Genomic DNA, 21,404 nt, shown 5'->3' on the forward strand with positions numbered 1-21,404 from the left:
AGTATGTCTAGAAGATGCTATCAGTTTGGTGAAAAAAGTGATTGGCTAAATTGACAAAATTTGGTCAAATGGTCATTCTCTTACAAAATATACTGAATACACACTTTTCTTGTACTGCCTGGATTTTTTTTCAATTATCTCTGAACATTCATTGATGCAAGCTGTGGTAAATCAAAAGCCAAATACATTATTTACTAAGAACATAGTGGGAATCATGCCATAATGGAGAAATAAAAAAATTAACTGTTTTGCTGACATTCCTTTGAATAACTCATCTTACCTTGGATATCTTCACTGTCTTCATTCTGTAGTCTTTCTTTTGTAGGGTCAATGCACAGCCAGAGCTCCTTCAAAAGCAGTTTTATTTTTCCTAAGAAAAATATGAAAAGCTTTAAATCTTCATTTAACAAAATCTACTTTAGGACAGCTGAGGTAAGACATGCTGCCCTTGGTAAGTTACTAGGAAAACCCAATCTTTCTTAGGTATTTCATTAGGACTTATACAAATAAGTAAATAACAATAATATTGTACACTATAATTATCATTGTGCACTACAGTATACTAAAATATTGTGCATTGTAACTCCCACTTAGTGGTACTATAAATTCCATCTTACAAATGGGGTTAACAGAGAGGCTAAGTGACTTATTCAAGGTCACAATGGCAGCAGAGCTAAACATCTTGAAAGAAATCTATCTTCTATCTCACGGAATCAGATCTGAAGGAGAACAGAGAGGTTATCTGGTCCAACACTACATCTGTAGAGGAATCCCCTATTCAGCAATGCTAACAATGGGTCAAACAGCTGCACCTAAAGAATTACTTCTCATTGAGTCACTGACGACTCTTCTACAAGGCTTTCATCCTCACCATTCTGCTAAACTGCTTTTGAAGGTTCCCAATGACCACATCACAGCCAAATTCAAAGACATTGTCAGTTTTCATCCTCCTTAACCACTTCACAATTTCTGAGGTTGCTGCCCATCCCAGACACCCTAATAATCTCCATCTTTGATTTCTGCTCTCCTCCTCCCAATCAAGGCATTCCTTGTCTCCTTGGCAAACTCCTTTCTCTCTTCCTGGCTTCTAAACATTGTCATTTTTTCAAGTATTTTCCCTCTGTCTTCTTTTTTTTTTTACATTCTCCTTTTTCAGTCTTAACTATAATCTTATACAAATGACTTCCAAGTGGAAAGCAGAATAGAATAATGGAATGAACAAGTGACTCTAAGTCAGGAGAGGAGACTAATCACAGGTCTACTACTAGTAGAATGTCTATTTCTACCACCTATTCTTCCAAGCTCTAGAGTCCTACTCCAACTGTCTCCTAATAATCTCCCAGATGCAATGACAACACAAATTAAAAATGCCCAAAACGAGACTCATCACATTTTTTTCCACTCCAAGACTTCCCTATTTCTGCTAATGGCATCATTATGCTCCCTATGACTTGTGGAAATTAAATAAGTTACAAAATCCTATTCAATCTACAAATGAGGTCTTCCATACCTACAATGGATCAGAGATAACAGAATTCCCCACCCAGCTACTATTCTACAAAAAAATTAAAAATACCAATGACATAAAGATCTGAATATGCTTTACAGCAGCAAATAATTCACTGCACTTATTTTCTAGGAACAGTTGGTGGTATAGTGGATACAGCGCTGTGCCTGGAATCAGGAAGACTCAAGTTCAGATCCAGCCTCACAAACTTACAAGCTGTGTGACTATGGGCAAGTCACTTAACCTGTTTGCCTCAGTTTCCTCACCTGTAAAATGGAAATAATAACAGCACCAATCTCCTTGGGTTGTTATGAGGATCAAATAAAATATTATTTGTAAAGTGCTAAGCACAATGCCTGGCACATAGTAGCTACTATATAATGTTAGTTGTTATTACTATGATTATTATAAGCTACATATACTTTTAAACTTAAGCTAAAATCAAAACAATAATTGGAAAGCTACTCACTCTTGTCTAGGCTTTCAACTGGCTCATTACTGGAACTCTGGGTCCCCATATGTTTCAACACTAAAGATACAGAGAAGGATAACTTTAAAATGCAGAGTATAGTCTAAGTCAAAAGAAAAATCAAATATAGTTACAAAGTGAATACTCACCTTTCTTATTATTTTGCTTAGGAAATTCATCAAGTTTTTCCTGTTAAATAACAAAGTTTTGTTACAATATTCTATTATACACACATAGACACACACACACACACACACACACACACACACACACACACACACACACACACACACACTTATAAGAAATTCACCAGAAAAACAAACCTTGGATTAATACCTAATATAGCACAATTTACTAATTTCAAGTTTGTTTTTATTTTGTTCTATAGCTATTCTCATATAAAGAAATGTTTCTACAAGTAAAAGCTCTTAGGAGAACTTACATCTATATGAGTAATTATTCTGAGATTTATGAAGACAGTATGTAAGCTCTAAACCTATAAATCAAGAGACTTTGTAGGTTATCTTTTATTACCTGTGTCTTCTTGAGCTCTTTTTCAAGAGTTTTCTTTTCAATTTTCAATTGTTTTAAGTCTTCGGTGTGTTTTACTGCAGCTTCTTTATTTAATGAATAAGAAGACATGGAAAGGGGAAACAAAAAGACATCAATTTTACTATGGTTAATTACATTCATGAAATACAGACAGGCATATGGCTGCTATGTGCATAAAACTGTTCTCCATTCATTTACAATATTTTAAAATAGAATAATGTAAAAGAGCTTCCCTTCAATATTTTACCAGGATATGTAGAATTGATGACAGTTTAAAAAGTCATTCTAGTCCTGGTAAGAACATATACAAATCATTCTAGAAAGACAAAAATCAAATTTGTAAAGACTCTTCAGCAAAGAGGAAATCCTACAAGCTTCTTCAAGAAACAAATTCCTATGTGCAGTAACCCTCATTATCAAGAAATTATTTTCACAAAATTTCATCTATGTAATTTTAAAATTGTTTCAATTTATTTTGATCTCAAAGAACAGTTAAGTGATACTCTACATTTGAAGTCTTCTGTTATTAATGAAACAGTTACTGTAATTCTTCACCATTCCTTTCCATGGAATAAATGATCCCAATTCCTGAAACCCTTTCTGATAAATCTTTAGTTACGAACCTTCATTCATCTTTGAGGTTCTTATCTGTAGCTCTCCATGTTCCTCCTTAGCTGTGGAGCTCCAAATTGGATAGAATACTCTAGTAAGGGTCTGACCAGTACTGATTATAACAGGAAGACACTACTGAATGTATGCTATGGCACCACTATGGAATTAAAAATTAAATTTACAGAAAAATAAAGATTGATAAGGGCCCTCTAAATCAGACAAAGATATTCTTCCGCTGATTCCTCTAACACTCCCTAGTCCTTCTTTTATACCAAGAGTAAATAAAAGTAGGTCCTATGCTGTTTGTCAAAAAATGTAATAAATAACAAATTCAAACAGCTCATACAAAACAAAAATATCTTACCCCTTACGCTTCAAAGGAAAATTTTAAGATATGCTTGTACAAAGAGTGACACAAAGCAAAAAAGTGAGCTACAGAGCATTTCCCTCAATAAAAACCGTATCTCCTTAATCTACTACTAAATGATACAACATACAGGAATTCTCTACCTATGCATTTTATTAACAAAGTTTATACAATTCCTAAGTGAGATGAAATCATTAGTATTTAGGTTTTAAAAGTTCAAATCTAAACTTTAAATTTAATCAAGATAACAAGTTTATGCCTGAACCTATGCCAGTTCTTAGTTGTTACAGTATAAACTTTTATCCTATCTTACTCCAGATATATTTTATTCCACACCTGATGCAAACAGTTTGTTTTTTTTTTTAAAGTAGGGGACTATCATGCCACTGGAGTATGATGCTGAACATGAAAGGGCAGATGTAGTAACTGAGAACACAAAAAGTAATCTTCAGTGGCCAGGCTGGAATTCTGGAGAGAGGTCTGTATCTCAAGGTGTGAAAATGGCCAAGTAAGAAAATCATAAGATTATGGATTTGGAGCTAGAAGTGATGAAAGGGGCTATAAAGTCCAACCCCATCATTTTACAGATGAGGAAACTGATGCTGAGGGAGGTTACATAACTCACACTGGGTTACATGCTAGTTAATGTCTAAAGCAAGATTTGAACTCAGATTTTTTCAGACCCCATACACCAATTTTCAATCCAGTGTGTCCCCAACTGTCTAAGCCTTCCCACTTTCCATATCATTTTTGCTTTACTTCTTCCTGATTCCATCCCACTCCACAAACTCCCCACCTCACCAGGCCTATTCTTTCCAAACCATATTGACATGTTAACTAATAACTAAAATAGCTGTTGATGAGTTATACCTTCCCAGTATAACAGTATTTTAGTGGGTGTAGCAGAAGACCAAAAAGCTAATACTTCCTCCTCCAAACAAAGGAAAAATAAATGAAGACCAGCACTTAAGGTGCTGATCTCCGATCCAAAGTATCAATTTTTCTAACATAGTTAGGAAAAATTACAAGTTTTATTATAATTCTCTCCTCATACATACCACAATTTGCTTGCTACTAAAAATGTTATCTTTTCTCAGTGGTGACTTCCATTTCCTTAAGGAAAATAGTATAAAAGACTTATTTCTTTTAACTTTCTAAAATAAATCCACTACTTAATTGTTGCCTAGTATAGCAAACTATAGTGCTCCTATCATTGGCACTGTAAAAACATTTCAATGACTTGTCACATTCCAGTCAAATACGACTGTCTAGTAATTACAAAGTCAAGTACAGGATTTGTAATTTCTCTGACAGATTTGTTAATGCAGTTATCTACTTCTATAGCATGAAAGATATACTGTAGCATGGATCAATCAGTCAAGTACCAGCACAAAACAGAAATGATTTACTTTATCATCATCATAGTGGTGCTAATTACCTTCAAGCTTTTTCACTTTGGCTTCAAGTTTCTTCTTCCTGATTAAAATTTCAAATTAAATAGTAAGTAACAGCACAAGATATGGAATTCTGCTTGTGCAATCAGATACTGTAATATGAAGGACACAAATTTCTAATGTATGAATGGTTAAAAAAAAAAAAAAAGAATTGCTAAGCACTGGACATGTTACTGTCAAATAATACCAAAAAGGAAAAAAGAAATTATATGAAAAGAATTGTTACTGTTGTGGGAGTTATCCCTTGGTTAGCGATTTGTAAAGAGTTTTACTATATTAACAGAATTAGTTAAAAGAAAAAAAACAACAATAATGTGAAAGAGATATGGGTGGAAGGGGTACAATTTACCAACTAAGGAAATGAAAATCAAAAAAAAAATGGGGATAACATTGTACTGGTTATACTAATTTCATCTAGAAGGTTCACCAATGTAAACTAACTGCCCCAATGAGAAGGCTAGAAAACGCCTTAGTTGGCAAATATCTGCCTTCCTGACAATCAATCAATCAATAAACATTTATTAAGTACTTACTTTGTGCCAGGCACTGTGCTAGGCAATGAAAATAGATGATTTCCAAAGCCAATACTACTAGAATGTAAACGTATTTTAAAATCCTACGAAAGAGGATCATGATGATTATGAGCAGTATCATGCTATAAAGAAATGAGAAGCAATGGAGGCAAAAACCAGTTTAAAGAATTTCTGGCAAGCTACCCAAGTAAGCAAAATCATCCCAAAGGTATTCAAAGGTGATGAAAACAGAAGAACTATAAACAGAAAAAAAAAAAAGAAAAGGTCTACAATATCCATTTTAATAAACTTTTCTCAAGGACAGTGAAAGCACCACATATGGACAGTAATATTACAGTGGCAGGTATGCCAATAAAAGAAGAGAAATGTCAAAGAGAAAGAAGAAAGTGAACTAAACCAAGTGTATATATACTAGAGTTCCATGTTGTAGATGACACAATTGTGAGAATACTGAAACAATGATACAGAAGGTGTTGGACAGAGATAAAGCTATCAAAGGTGTGGAGAAAATCTCTTATTTCTCCTGAGAAAAACCAAAAGGTAACATTCAGAAGGTATAAATAATTACCAAACTATATACCTACTTTCCTACCTATATAAAATCTTTATGAGGACTATCTATTGAATGAACTTATGATGAGTGTTTTTGTAGGAAATAAGCAGTCTTTCAAATGATGTTCAACAATGAACACATTTTTACTATTCTACAACTAAAAAAGTGGAGAACATGGATTCCATTGTGTTTATGGTGTTAGGATTATAAAAAGGCATCTGGTTTTGTAGAATAAAACACTACTTTTAAGGGTCCTTTAAAACATGGTATCTCCCATCAATATATCAGCTCATTCAATAGTCTCTGTAAGATGTGATGACAGAAATATCACTGTTCAATGACCCTCTAGTACCGAACATTATGTGAGGCACGAAGCAAGGAGACGTATGCTCACCAAAACCATTCACCACTGTGACCAAGAAGATCTAATAGAGTCCCTGTAGATGTTGAGCTCATTTTTGTGGGTGGCATAATGGATAGTATGCTGGGCCTGGAGTTAAGAAGACCTGATTTCAAGTATTACCTCAGACATGTATTAGCTGTGTGGTCCTGGCCAAGTCACTTTAATCTCCATATGCCTCAGTTTCCTCAACTGTAAAATGGGGTAAAAATAACCCTCCCCTCATAGGGTTGTGATGATCAAATGAGATAATATTTATAAATTACTTAGCACAGTACCTGGCATATAGAAGGCATTAATAAATGCTTGTTCATTTACCCCCCTCACCCCAGTCCCTCATTTGTGGATGACATTGTGCTAACATTAACAAGTTTCAGAACATAAATTACAAAGCCTCCTTGAAAAAAACTGTAATCACTCAAAAGGATTCAGTTTGTTTTATCTTTATAGGAGGGACAAATTGTTTGAAAAAAATGGATTTTGGTAAGATTTCAATAAGTATGCAGATGTACATCCTAACGAGCTCCCAACTAGACAAGCTAGGCTCAGAGCTGACCAGGAGAAGAGAGAGCTGGATTGTTTTGGGGAAGCGAAAAGTTCTTTTATTGACTCTATGCTTCCCACGAGAGCAAAGGGCCACTTTTTTCAATGCCAACATTTCATAAATATTTTTATACAAAATTCCAGAAACAACAAAAAAAGTCTAAGCATGGAAGAACTACAGAGAATCTAGAATTAACAACCATAAGCTACATATAGTCATTTTACTTTAAGGAAAAAAAAAAACTTAAAACTTACCGAGCATCACTTTTTAGGCATTCTTCTTTCACACGAGTATATTCATGAGAAGAATCCTGATATATCTTGAGAGAACTCTAACAAGGAAAAAAAGCAATGGCCTGAAAATTGTACTACACTAACTCAAAAACAAAACAAAAGACAGAAGTTGAAAGCTTTTTTTTTATAACTGTAAATGAATGTAGATGAATTCCATATATGTGATATCAAGGGAAGAAACATCATTATTATTTTAAAATTTAACCTGATAGGCGACCTGGGGTGAACAATGGCGAGCTGTGCTTGGGAGTTCAAAAACCCAGATTCAAGTCCTGACTCAGGGACATACTGTGATTAGTGAGTATTTCACTTACTCTTTTAGTACAACGAGAAATTTTCAAAGACTATAAAGTAACAGAGTAATTGCTGATCTGCATTGATAAAGGGGAATTTTCTCACTGGGGAGTTTATTACAGTGGTGAAATCACAGGTTCAGAAAAAAAATGTAATTACCAATCATATGAAAATAGAATACTGATTTATGCATAGAGGGATATACAGCTATAAGGTCTAAAAAGGAAATAGATAACTAAATGAGCAATATGCAGTAAATGTTTAAATAAAAGTCTTGCTAAAAAAAATTTCCTGTAAACTGATATTGAAGTGAACATATTAAATAAAACCCTAGCTCAAAGACTGAAAGGCAATGCAGCACAGTGGACAGAGGACAGCACTTGGAGTTAGGAAAATTTAAATATGGATTCTGCCTCTAGACATGTAATTTCTCTAGGCCTCATTTTCCTCATCTACAAAATTAGGGGTGTTGGATTCCATGTCATCTATGACTCCTTCTAGATCTAAAGCTCAATCACTCTAAGGAATGAAGACAGAAAAAATCTATGATCCTATGACTCTAGCAATAGATCATAAAATCATTCATTATGACCAAACTAGAATTATATTAGAGATGCAAACATTAGGAAAATATCCTAAATTATAGTAAAAATAAAAACACCCCAAATCTTATGATTATGTTAATAGATAAAACAAAAAATCTTCAACAAAGTACAACAATCATTTCTGTTAAAAACCCTCAAAAGCAAAGACATGAGGGGGCCACTTTTTAACATGAAAAAAAAAATTCATTTAAAGCCAAACGCTAGCATTATCAACGGAGAAACACCAGACTTCCCAATAAAATACGTTAAGTCAAGCATATCTCACTCCCTACTAGTTAACACAGGTCTAGAAATTGTTCCTAGAAACAGTGAAAATTGAAATACTGAGGTCTGATCTCATTACTAGCAAATTGACACTAATAATAAAGATAAGAATGGTTCATGCTATAGTGGCTGCAGAAGGACACTATTACACTGTTGGGCAGAGCTTTCAACTGTTCTAGTCATTCTGGAAAGCAATTTGGAATTATGTGAGGGGAAAAAAGTGACTAAAATAGTCAAAATCTTTAAGCCAGATACCCTGGCTAAGCAAACCCAAGAAAACCAAAGGCGGAAGAAAAGTTCCACTTATAGCAAACTATTAATTGAAATACTTATTGGAGTAGCAATAAACTAGAAACAAAGTAAGCACTCTTCAATTAGGGAATGGCTAAACAAACTGGTACATGAAAATTGCAATGGAGTATTACTGCATCATAAGAAATGATAACTATGAAGAACTCAGAGAAACATAAGAAGACATGAACCGATACAGAACAAGATAGGTAACAGTAAGGAATAACAAAAATAAAATATATATTTATATAAAATATAAAAATAATGAAAAACAAAAACATAAGAATGAAATGACACTGAATGTTGTATAATTATAATGACCAAACTTCGACTCAAAAAAGAAAAAAAAAGTTGAGAAATGACATCTCTTTCTCTTCACTGAAAAGGTGATTATGTGGAATACTGTGTGTGCCCCAAGACAAAGCCAAGGTGTTACTGGTCTGTGTTGCTGAACTGTTTCTATTTTTTTCATCTGGGTATATAGGAGTATATTTGGAAATAAATGTTTTTTAAAGAAGGCATCAAAAAACTATCTACAATCATTTTGTGAACTAAAAGGCAATAAAGGAAACTCATGTGGCCATATTTTACAAATCAATTTCTATCAATTTCTAATTAGCTTCTTTCCAAGTTTGAATTTTTGATAATTATGTTTTCCCTAAAAAAAGATGGATAAAGATAGAAAAATCTAGAAAAATCAATATTAAGATACATAGAATCAAAGAATTTTAGAGCTGGAAAGGATCTAAGGATCACTGATTTTACATATGAAGAAACTGAAACCCTGAGAAATTATGAGACTTGTCCAAGGTCAGAGTTAGCTATTAGCAAAGTTAATAACCAAGCAAGCATCAGTTCTCCTGATTCTCAGTCTTGGAAACTGGCAGGCAGTCCAGCGGATAAGAGAATTGGAGCTGGAGTCAGGAAGACCTGAGACCAAAACCAGTGGATCCTCGGCAAGTCACTTAACATCTCTCAGCCTGTTTTCACATCTGTAAAATGGGAATTATAATAGTGCCTACATCACAGGGTTGGGAGGATTAAACAAAAACATAAAGTACTTTGGAAACCTTAAAAGATGCTATGTTTGTGATTATTATTGTGCTTTGCTATATATACCACTTTGCTGCTTACTTAAACAGTTAACAGTTCCTTTTTTAATTATGTAAAATCTTTTTTCTCATTTCAAATAAATGAGATCTTCGATTACTGAAAATTAACCAACAACCAGTCAAAACTCTAAACTTAAAAAAATTTTTAAATGAAATTATTAGAAGCCAAATATGTCACAGTTTAGGAGGTCAAGAGATATCAAAACTGTTAAATGGGTTTCCACTCTAAAGACTACTCTGCAAAAAGAAAATTAAAGTCCTTGTGAACATTGTTTTTTTAAAGGCAGTATGTATTCTTCTCAATGTGACATAAAATTCTAAATGAAAACCAGATTTCTAACAATTCTTCAAGTATCGTGGAATTTTAAGACAGAAACTATGTCTAATCCGGCCAAGTCTAAAGACCCAAGGCTACGTAATAACACTCGACGATGGAAAATAACAAGATGATAAACATGAATTATATCTGCACAGAATAAAATACCTACAACTCACTCCAAATGACTACACAGGGCAACGAATATATGGGATTTGGGTAAGCCTCAGCCAAACAATACTGGTCTTTTCACTACTGTACCTTTTTCTCTTCTAGCTCTGCTTTCAAACATCCCAGTTCTTCCTGGCATTTCTCCAGAGGAGAAATTTTTTGCAGCATTTGTTCCACCTGCTTACGAAGTGCAGAGTTTTCTCTAAAATAAACAGGTAATGTGTTAATACTATAGTATCTAGTTACGTAAGTGCAATTAACTCAAATTCTTCTTTTATACAGCTTTACTTTTGCAAGTGAGAGCTTAAGTAACACTCTTGCTAACTCTGTGATAACTGTTCTCTGCATGTCATAATCCACTTCTTACAATGACTCTTTACTTTTTTCTTTTGCTGGCTAAACAGACTAAAAAAGGACTTCTTTAAGAGGTAATTAATATCAATTTCCAATCCGTTGGGAGACTAAATACCTTACTATTGCCCCAGCAAATTTATCTTCCAACCTCTCCTTGGACTGAGCCTAATCTAGTAAGCCTAAAAGATCAGTTAACTCATTCCCATGTCAAAATCTTAAGTGCATGTTTTGTGTTCTAAAAGCAAGGAACTAGGACAATTATGTAATGAAACACTACTAAAAATATGACTATTTGTAATTAATTCAAATAGCTGAAATTAAACTAAGACAACCAAATTAAATAGTCCAAATTACACAAAATAATTTGATGGTACTAAAATGTCAATTTAAAAAGGATTTAACATTGGCTAAATGTCACTGATGAAACAGAACTCAAAGGCCAGGATGTAAGAATAGAAGAATCAGTGCAGGAAAGCTCTGAAGACCCTCTTGTCTTTATTGATATCTGAATAATTAACAAATCCTAATAGACAACCAGCCGAATATATTACAGTGTTTATTAAGTTGTAGTCTACCAAAAAAGTCTTTTGGTCAATGAAGTTACACTTACATAATAATGGGAGTAAGCACTTAAGTAACTAAAACAGTGTGCTTAATGAGCACGGTTATCTTATATGAGTAGATAATGTTCAGATAATTATGTGGTAAAGCAGGGAAGCCCCAGAGAAATGCAGCTTTGAAAGACTTACGTGAACTGATGCTATTATATATAATCTGTCATTGTTCGGACTGTGTTCAGTTGTTTTAGTTGGGTCTCACATCTGTGTACACACATATGTAGTTGTCCCATCATTTCAGTCATGTCTTACTCTTCAAGATCCTATTTGGGATTTTCTTGGCAAAGACACTGGAGTAGTTTGCCATTTCCTTCCCCAGCTCATTTGACAGGGTCACAGAATATTAAGTATCTGAGGCTAGATTTGAATTCAGGAAGATGAGTCTTCCTACTTCAGGCCCGGGACCCTATCCATTTTGCCACCTAGCTGCCTGGAAAGATGTCATTAAGGAGGAACTAATATTATTTTTTTACTGATATGCGATCAGCTCCTTTACTGTAGTGTGAAGGATGTCCACTCAAAAACAAGGCCCATGTGAATTGTATAATTTAAATCTATACTTACCTTTCTGCGAACTGCAGCTGTAACCTTGAGTTAAAGAAAACTTGGAAAATTATATATTGTAATATTATTTTTCTGCAGCCAGTGATAGGTTTCCCCCAGTTACCTATTACTTCTTACTTCTAGGACTGAATATCTGGCACTACTAACTCTTCACAATCTGACCCCTTCCTACCTTCTCAATTTTCTTACACCTTACTGCCCCTCCATGCACACACTGTCCAATTGCTGTTCCACACAAGATGTACCTTGGGCTTTCTACAGTGCCTCAAATGTGCTACATCCTTACCTTAGCCAAGTTTGCATAAATACTCAGCTCAAGTACCACCTTCCACATGAAGTCTTTCACTCTCTCCCCAAACTTCCTTGTATTAATTTTGTATAAATTATGTATGTTTTACTTTTTTCTCTGAATCCCTGACAGCTTTTGGAACCCAGTAGGTTTTTAATAAATGCTTGATTGTTTAAAAATAAGCAAAGACCTTTATAAACAACTACAGCCAACGGATTCAAAAGCGAAATGCAAGATCAGAATTCTTAAGAGCACATTGTTAATGATACAATAAAATCAATTGTCTCCAAAACTTCATTTGGGTTTTAACATAATTGTAAGAATAGGAGGAGGCAAGACTTTAGTGAGTTCCTCACATGAGATACTTACACACAAACACACACATATATTATATGTGTATGTATGATACATATATACGGGGAACAAAATCATGACTAAAAAATAAAATAGAAAATATTCCTGCTGATAAAATCTGAGCTCACTCTATAATAGGGACACAATGAAATTAATTCCACTAATAAAGATAAGGGTCTATGAAACACTACACAAGAATTCCTAAATCAATTTCCATTTTCAGTAGAATGATTAAGAAACACTCTTCTTGAAGATCTATCTCAAATACACAGCAGTAATTGGAAAGTGGCTTTAAATAATAAATGAGCTCCTACAGTAATGGAACACTGACATATTTCTTTATTATTTAGGCTTTCGAAAGCACTTCTGAATTAGAAGGGGGAAAAAAGTAATTTCAAAAAGAAATTATGCAATCAGATTAGGATGAATTCTCATTATTTCTTACAGATGAAACATTATTTTAACACAAGGTCCTCACTGCAGCTCATTAATTCTTCTGTTCTACCCTCATGTTTTACTGGTGTCCCTATAGTAAACAGCCTCCTACTATACTCTCTTCTTATGTCCTGTCTATCACACTGCTGCCAGACTAACCTTCCTCACAAACAGAATTGGTTAATCCATTCTTCTGTTCAAAACTCTTTGAATGGCTTCATTCTGCCTGCTGAATAAAGTTCCAACTCCTGAGCCTAGCATCCAAGGCCTTCTAGAAACTGGGGCCACCCAAATACTCCTATCCACGTATTCCAACTGAAATCAAAATTACCCTTATTAATCTGCTGAATGTGCCTCACACTTTCCCACCTCTCCTTACCCCTTTATCCTATATACTGAATTCTTACCTAACTTTTGAAGTCCCCAATCAGATGCCATCTCCTTCATGAAGGCTTCCCTTAATTCCTCTAAAACCTCACAATGCATCTTATTTCCACTATTCTACTTTTATAGCACTTGTTTTCAAAAGTCTATCACTGGTCCTTTTCAAAGCAAGAAAATAATATGCTAAAGTTTATATTGACTTAAGCCTACCAAGACTTAATTTAAATGGAATCTTATCAAACATTAGCAATTTTCACAGGTTTCTATGAACAACTGCATATAACCTAAGTATATGAAACTTAAATTTAATAACTGACAGTCAAACATCACAATAATACCTTTCATGACTTTATTACACATCGCTCCCTTTCCCACTTCCTATGGGCCAACCAAACAAGCCTCCTTTCTTTTCCAAACACATGACACTCTTTTCCCTCTCTATGCCTTTGTGCTGGCTGTCATTTCCACGTGTGGAAAGTACCACCTCATAACCTCTGCATTCTACAGAGGTTTCCTAATCTGACTGCTAGCTACCTTGGATTTTGTCTGGGTGTGCATGTGTATAATCTGGATAATACTCAACATATGTATACAATATCTCCCTCAATGAACTCTACCCTCCTTGAGGAGCGATTGTCTAATTCTTGGCATTTTTAGTTCCAGCAGGAGGTGATGAATAAATGCTTTTTGACTGACAGAATAAATTCCTGTTAATTCATAATCAAAGGAGTTAGAAAACAAAAAGATCCAGGATTTAACAGAACAGTACAATAACTAATATTCATAACTATATATAAGCTGAGTGCCTTCTGTGCCATTGCTAATTCATGTATGATATGTGCTTTGTGTGTATATATTTGTGTGCTAACATAAATATTTATTTAATCAGAATTTCCATGTCCCAACTATCTTGGGTAAATAATTCATTTTTATTATAGATTTCTGTGCTACAGTAAAATTCTTCTAAAGGTCTCAAGGTGATGTCTGTTAATTCCTGTAACATCATTTTCAGGCAAATAAAGAAGATATACTAAGTCCATTTTAAAAATGAGGTAAACTATATACAAAAAGCCTTGAATCTTTCCTAGGATCCTAGGGTTAATGCAGAGTCAATGTACAGACTACTCAGAATATTAAATACATTGGCTACTAAATATTAAACTATTAAGATATGTTCTTTACTAGAACCTAAATCTTTCATCTTACAAATGAGTAAGAAAGTATCAGAGAATTCCTTCAAAAACATTAGACATAAAAAAGTTGTTTTTTAAAGAAATATACACCAAGAAAAATATATTTAGAAGTAAAAAGCTATTAGAAAGGATATCATCACATTTCTTCTGATATTCTGTCAGCAAATTACTGTGAATAAAAGAGAAAGCAGAATAAATTATTTACAATGAAAATATAAAGAAAACCACCAGTTTACATTTTGATTTGAAAAAATCTCAACAATTATATTTAATAATTGATATTGTACAATATACAAGGCATATACTAAGTGACTTTATAAAGCAATTAGTTTGGTAAATTTATTCTAGGATCAACAAGTCACAAAATTTGACCATTCTAAAAATGCTGCATTAAATTATTATATAAAGCTATTGAACTATGTCATCCACTTGCTAAAAAGTCATATGATCTGACTAAAATCTAGGCCTGGTATAGTATTAGACTTTTCACAGAATTTAATCAATTTTAATTGAACTTCCCAGAATGACTGAAAATTGTAGTGTTCCATCTTTTTTTTTTTAAACCATGAGGAAAATGAGTACAAAAAGAAACTTAAAAGCACAAGCAAAAATGCTTCCATATCAGAAAACAGAATGGTGGCCGACCAAAGTCATTTAACCTAGGGATCCTATAACTATTTCTCATCCTGGATTCTGAGAGAGATCATTTTATTCTAAGTCAATTTTACCCTGCAAACTAGCTACCAATCTTGGAAATAGTAAATCCTTCCAAGCTAATAGTACTACAGATCAGTTAAGAAAAAAATGTAAATTTTCTAGTCAATTTTTTTCATAGGCTGATACATTTTTCTCCTTTCCCATGTCCCTAATCTATCTTTCTTTTTTTTTTTTTGAGGGGAAGGGAGCAGGAGTCTTGCTCAAAGTTAACACTGTGAAACTTTCATTTATTATACTAGAAAAATGAAAATTATCCAAGATACATGTTACTATTAGAGCATGGTCTAATGTGCTCATTCATTCCATGAGGGGAACGTGGATTAATCCTAAAATCCTGCCTTTGGATTTTTAATTTTGGTCCACCACCTGAAGCTGTAAAATTACTCAACCATTCCAGAAAGATATTAGTGCCCAAAAAGTTACTAAACTGTGCATGCCCTTTGACCCTAACAAGTCCACTCATAGGCCTATACCCCAAGGAGATCAAAGAAAGAGGAAAATAATCCATAAGTACAAAAAATATTTATAGTAGCTCTTTTTGTGATGGCGAAGAACTGGAAACTAAGGGAGGTATCCTACAATGGCACAATAGCTAAACAAATTTATTGTAAATGAATGTAATGGAATACTACTATGCTAAAAAAAAATGATAAAAGACGAAGTTTCAGAGAACCCTGTGGGAACACTGCTACGAACTGATGTAGTGTAAAGTGAGCAGAATCAGAAATTGTAAAGACAAACTTTGAGCACTTAACTCTGACCAACATGACCAGCCATGATTTCGGAAGACCCATAGTGAAACATGCTATGCATTTCCTGATAGAAAAGTAAAGGTCCCAGGGTACAGACTGAGATACAGGGACGGTGTCCCAAAAATCTTAGTACAGTTTTAAGCTTTTATAGCACCCTATGTATTTATTGGACATAGTTAATATGGACATCTGTCTTGTTTTACAATGCATAAATATACATACAAGGGTTAGAAGAGTTTTCTTTTTTCACTGAGGGGAAGATGTGAGAGAGAAAACAGATATTTATTAATTGAAAAAAATTAAAATGTCACTAATAAAATAACTTGAAATTATACTGTCACTGCATAAATAAGAAACCATTCTCCAGTGCCAGTCTGTTAGCAAAAGAGAAAACTCACACAGGCTTGGCTCCAGTGATCTCAAGACCACTGTACTAATGCTATTAGAAAATTTGTGCTTACCTCCGAGTTTCCCCAGACCTATGTATTAAAACCAAACAATAAAACTTTTGCTCACCTAAAATGTCTTTTAAAAACAGTTTTACTTACTCTGTATCAATTATCTTTTGTTTCAGTGTGATTAGTGCAGCAACATATTCATTTAAATTCTGAAAGAAAAAAAAAACAAATCAGTGCTATTTCTATTTTCTGGGGAGGCAGCTCAAACAAATGCACTGGCTAATCCATGTAGTATCATCACTCTGTAGAAGACTGTTAGGCCTAGAGAGCTAAACGCTTCATATTTCTTTTTATTTGAACATCAGGCAATAGCACTTGAATTTCCTGCCTTACACCTAGTAGGCCCTCAGTGACTGTTGCATTAAATCAGGAGTCCAAACTTACCAAATGTAAGACTCATTACCAAACCATTTACCAAAACAAAACACACAAAAAACTTTAGAGACCAAAAAGTGAAAGTGGTATGTTCTTAAGGCTTCCTTCTTCCTCTGTTATATTTTCAGCCACAATTCTCTAGTCTAGTAACATAATACAGAAATGATCTCTGAAAGTACGGTCTTTTGGTAATTGACTACAGAGAAGCCAAACATGAAGAATCTCTACAGACAATAGAATGCCGAATCACTCACAGTCCCATTGAGCAAAATACTAGCAATTCAGAAGGAGCAATGTTACTCCATCATGTATCCAGGATGAATTCAGATATTGTAAATGGATATGGAAAAGATGGTAATTTGAATTTAAGTAGCAAAGAATCTGAAGATTGGAAGATTACAAAAGATGACAATGTCAAATCAAGCACAGACCAAATTGTATTGCATGAACTTCCTGAAGAAGTCCCAAGAGTACAAACTATTCTTTCTGGAGATGTCTTGGAAGATGCCCTTGATCCAGTTGCCTCTACTGAGTATTCACCAAACACTGAACAAGAACAGAGTGACCCTCCATCTAATGAAAGTCATTATGATGACTGTCCTTCATCTAGACAGGAGGATGGTTCAGACAGTGGTCAAAATGATATTTTTGATAAAGACACTTTGTGGAACCCATCTATGTCTGATTCAAGTTTTGACTCTCAAGGAAATAATCAGACTTCAGAATCCCCAAATACTTCCTTTGATGGCACACATAATACTTTAGAACTTGAGCCATTAGTTGATTTAGTCAATCCAAGTAAGAGTGGGTCAGAAACTTCAAACCAAGAACCATCATATAACCTGACAAAGGCTTTAGCGAAATCTAAAGTTCAATTTAGCCCGGGCAAAGCTTCTCGAAAGTCTTCAAGGGTAAAAGGTAAAATAAAAACTCAACAGAGTCATTTAGCGCAGCCTGTTTTAGCAACTGCTGATACTTCTACACCAACAAAATGTTCTCCTGATACTCTAAGTAAAAATTTAGATGGTTTCAAGAAGTTTTTGACAATGTTATTTTTGTATGCTGTACTATAATTTACTTGCTTAAGTTCCTAGAAGTTTAACCTGATTTGATTCACAATGTAGATGATTCAAAGGAATAAATGTTTCCGACAAGGAGGGAATTTTTTTTTTCATTTAAACCTCTTTTCATTTATTTTATATTACCCCAGGAATGAGAAATGGTATGTGACTTCAACATTCAACTGTACCAAGTATGAAAATGTTTACTTCCTGACTCTACACGAAAAGATCAAAACTCTATGCTAAATATGAATCGATGTTTATGATTTATTCATTTGTAACCGTAGAATTATTAAGTCAACGATTAATAATGCTAGGCCTTCTAAACTAACCTTTAAATCTCAATATAGCTTCTGCTCTAGCCCAATTCAACAAGTTGGCTACTAGGTTCTCCCTCTGCATTTTTTTTTCATTCCATATAGCTGAAATAATCTTCACATGCCCTCAGTGAGGTTCAGTTGAAAGCATAAACTAAGAGTCAGAAGATCTGGGTACTCCTAGATCTGATACTTAGAAACTGCATAACATTATGCAAATCACTCAACCCTAGCCTCAATTTCTTCTGTAAAATACGCCAACTACATTGAGTATCAAATGATGAAACACTATATGGGAAAGTATCTTGTAAACTATAAAATACTAAAGAATCACAGGAAGATTTCCATTGCAAAGGTCAGGCCCTCTATGGACAATTTATGGAAAGATGTCCAAGTACCACACAGGATGACAAGGGATGGAACAATTGCAATTTGTACTGGTGGAGTAAGTATCTACATCAATGAAATCACAAATCCATCGAAGTACATGAGACTAAGAATGGCTAAAATTTATACAGCACTTCAAGGTATACAAAGAGTTTAACACGCATCTCATTTAAGCCACACAATAACCCTATGAATTAGGTGACATTTTCCTTTTTAGAAAAAGGAAATTGAGACTCTAAGAGGTTCAGTGAATTCCTGCTCATGTAGTAGAATCTGAACTCTGGTTTTCCTGACTCCGAATTCAATATCAAACTCTATTATGCCATCTTGCAAACACCATCCATCATGAAGACCAGACTTCTGTGAAAAACAAGAATGTGAACTCCAATTAGGGAAGTTCAAATCTGAAGTTCTCATTTGAAAAGGAAATCGGCTTTTGCTGATTACTCCGATTTGTTTTTAGTTTGATTATAGGATTAGGTTCCCTTTAGGAAGAGCTGCCCTGAGAGCTAAGACAGACTAAGATAGATAGTCTAGGTTACCTAGAGATTTAATGAATGGATTGAGAAGACATAAACATTTAGTAGCAGATAATGAGAAAGAATAAAATCATTCTAAGATAATAAGATTTTTCAAAAGGTTATCTCCCTTTCTAGCAGAAAGCCAGGGGAGCAATGTGGTAACCCAACGCTAAGCAGAAAGCAGGGCTGACCAGAAGATGAGTTCCCCTTTTCGGCAGCTGGAGAAAGGTTAACTAGAGGTTACGTTAAGCCCCCTTTTCTTTTCTTCAGCTAGAGTCTAAGATAAGCAATAGACTCTCCTAAAAGACTGGGGGGGAAGAGGTGAAGAGTTCCTCTTTACCCGTACACTTTACAAAAGGTACTATCCCACAGGAAAGGACGTCTGGCATAGGATTAAGAAAGTGGGAGAAGCTAACCAGTCTGATGACCAATTAAATTATGTTCAAAACAAATTTCTATAATTTTTCCAATTCTTCTTTTAAAAAAAAATAAAAATAAAAACCAACTCTGTAAATCACTCCTGGGCTTTGACCTCCCAGGACTCAAGTGACCTGGTTTAATATACAAATGCCAGCTTTGCAAATTCAATCACAGGTGGCTCAATAACTTTGTCCTCAGTTTCCTTTGTCAGATAATCAATTTTAGAACATCCCACAGAAGTAACTATCCACTTTTTTTGTTCTCCAATTCAAAAATCTTCAGGAATTGAACTAAACAGATCATTTCTCATGAAAGTGTTTATGATTCTAGATTTACATATGAACAGAAACACTTCTCCTACACATTTGTAGAGTAAGAAGGTACCAGACAAAAGAACATTTATTTACTCTGGACTTCCACAATCCACTGGCCTATTGGGAAAAGCACAGTTGCCTACTGTTCCTGGTATTGTAAACTATAACCAAAAATTTGTTTCCCCATAGTGACAATATTAAAAGTAAGTTTAAAAAAGAGATGGTTCGACCTATTTCAACTTCTGGGAGCCAAGATGGCAGAGCAAGCAGTAAGTTGCTCTCTCCTTCCCTTATTGATCCTGAAAAACCCAGAGAATATTGCCCCAGCAGCTCCAGCTCAACTACCAGGCCACTACAACCTCTAGATGCCAGAACCTGAGGCCCCAGCACACAAAATCAGTGACCAGGACTCTAGCCCCCAGCACAAGAAGCAGAAATCAAATTTAAAAGCCAGGAAAAAAAGGCAAACAACATGAGAAAAAAGCAATAAAGAAAAACAATGACATAGGGAAGTATCTTTGGTGACAGGGAGGATCAAAACACAAATTAAGGAAAGGAAAACACGGTCAATATACCCATATCCAAAACCTAACAGGGAAATAGGAACTGGTCTCAAGTCCAAAAAGCCTTCTTGGAAGAGCTCAAGAAACATTTTAAAAGTCAAATAAGAGAAGCAGAAGAAAAATTGAATAACTCCTTTAAAAATACAATTGACAAAATGGAAAAAAAGGACACTGAAAAAAACAACTCCTTAAAAAGTAAAACTGGCCAAAAGGAAAAGGAGGTACAAAAACTAACTGAACAAAACAATTCTTTAAAAATTTGAATTGGGTCAAGTAGAAGCTAATGAATCTGTGAGACATCAAGAATCATTCAAACAAAATCAAAAGAATGAAAAAATGAAAGAAAAAGTAAAATACCTCAATGGAAAAACAAAAGACCTGGAAAACAGATCCAGGAGAGAAAATTTAATAAATACTGGTCTACCTGAAAACCATGATTAAAAAAAAGAGCCTGGACAGCATCTTTCAAGAAATCAAGGAAAAATGCCCTGAGATCCTAGAACCAGAGGGTAAAACAGTCATCGAAAGAATCCACCAGTCACCTCCTGAAAGGGACCCCAAATTGAAAACTCCAAGGAATGTTACAGCCAAATTCCAGAATCCTCAGATTAAGAAGAAAATATTGCAAACACTCAGAAAGGGAAATACATAGATGGCATGGGTTTAAGTTGACTTTGATGTGATGATAAAAAAACCTATTTAAGTGGTGAAAAGGGATTGTAATGGGAGAAAAGGAAAGGAGGAGGCAGAGAAGGCTGAATTACATCACTGGCACATATTACAGTAGAGGGAAAGAAGGGAGGAAGATGGGGGGACTGAGCGAAGATGGCGGGTGGAAAGCAGGAACTTGCGTGAGCTCTTCCCCAGGTCTCTCCAAACACCTATAAAAAATGGCTCTGAACAAATTCTAGAGTTGCAAAACCCACGAAATAAAAGAGGGAAGCAAGGCTCCAGTCCAGGAAAGCCTGGATGGTAGTGAGGAAGGCTCTATC

General features: G+C 34.6%; 1 protein-coding gene across 1 annotated transcript in view; it reads right to left on the minus strand.

Annotated features, from left to right (window-relative positions):
* Positions 1-21,404, minus strand: part of ICE1 (interactor of little elongation complex ELL subunit 1) — an 83,912-nt gene that overhangs the window by 35,158 nt on the left and 27,350 nt on the right. The window contains exons 2-11 of the mRNA XM_036754495.1: positions 16,545-16,603; positions 14,662-14,696; positions 11,873-11,891; positions 10,428-10,539; positions 7,246-7,322; positions 4,946-4,983; positions 2,511-2,593; positions 2,126-2,165; positions 1,977-2,036; positions 281-370 (exon numbers count right to left, since the gene is read on the minus strand). Of these exons, the coding sequence (XP_036610390.1) occupies positions 281-370; positions 1,977-2,036; positions 2,126-2,165; positions 2,511-2,593; positions 4,946-4,983; positions 7,246-7,322; positions 10,428-10,539; positions 11,873-11,891; positions 14,662-14,696; positions 16,545-16,603 (613 nt within the window). The remainder of the gene's footprint in view (positions 1-280; positions 371-1,976; positions 2,037-2,125; positions 2,166-2,510; positions 2,594-4,945; positions 4,984-7,245; positions 7,323-10,427; positions 10,540-11,872; positions 11,892-14,661; positions 14,697-16,544; positions 16,604-21,404) is intronic.

Source organism: Trichosurus vulpecula, chromosome 1 (assembly GCF_011100635.1).
Source record: "Trichosurus vulpecula isolate mTriVul1 chromosome 1, mTriVul1.pri, whole genome shotgun sequence".
NCBI lineage: Eukaryota > Metazoa > Chordata > Mammalia > Diprotodontia > Phalangeridae > Trichosurus > Trichosurus vulpecula.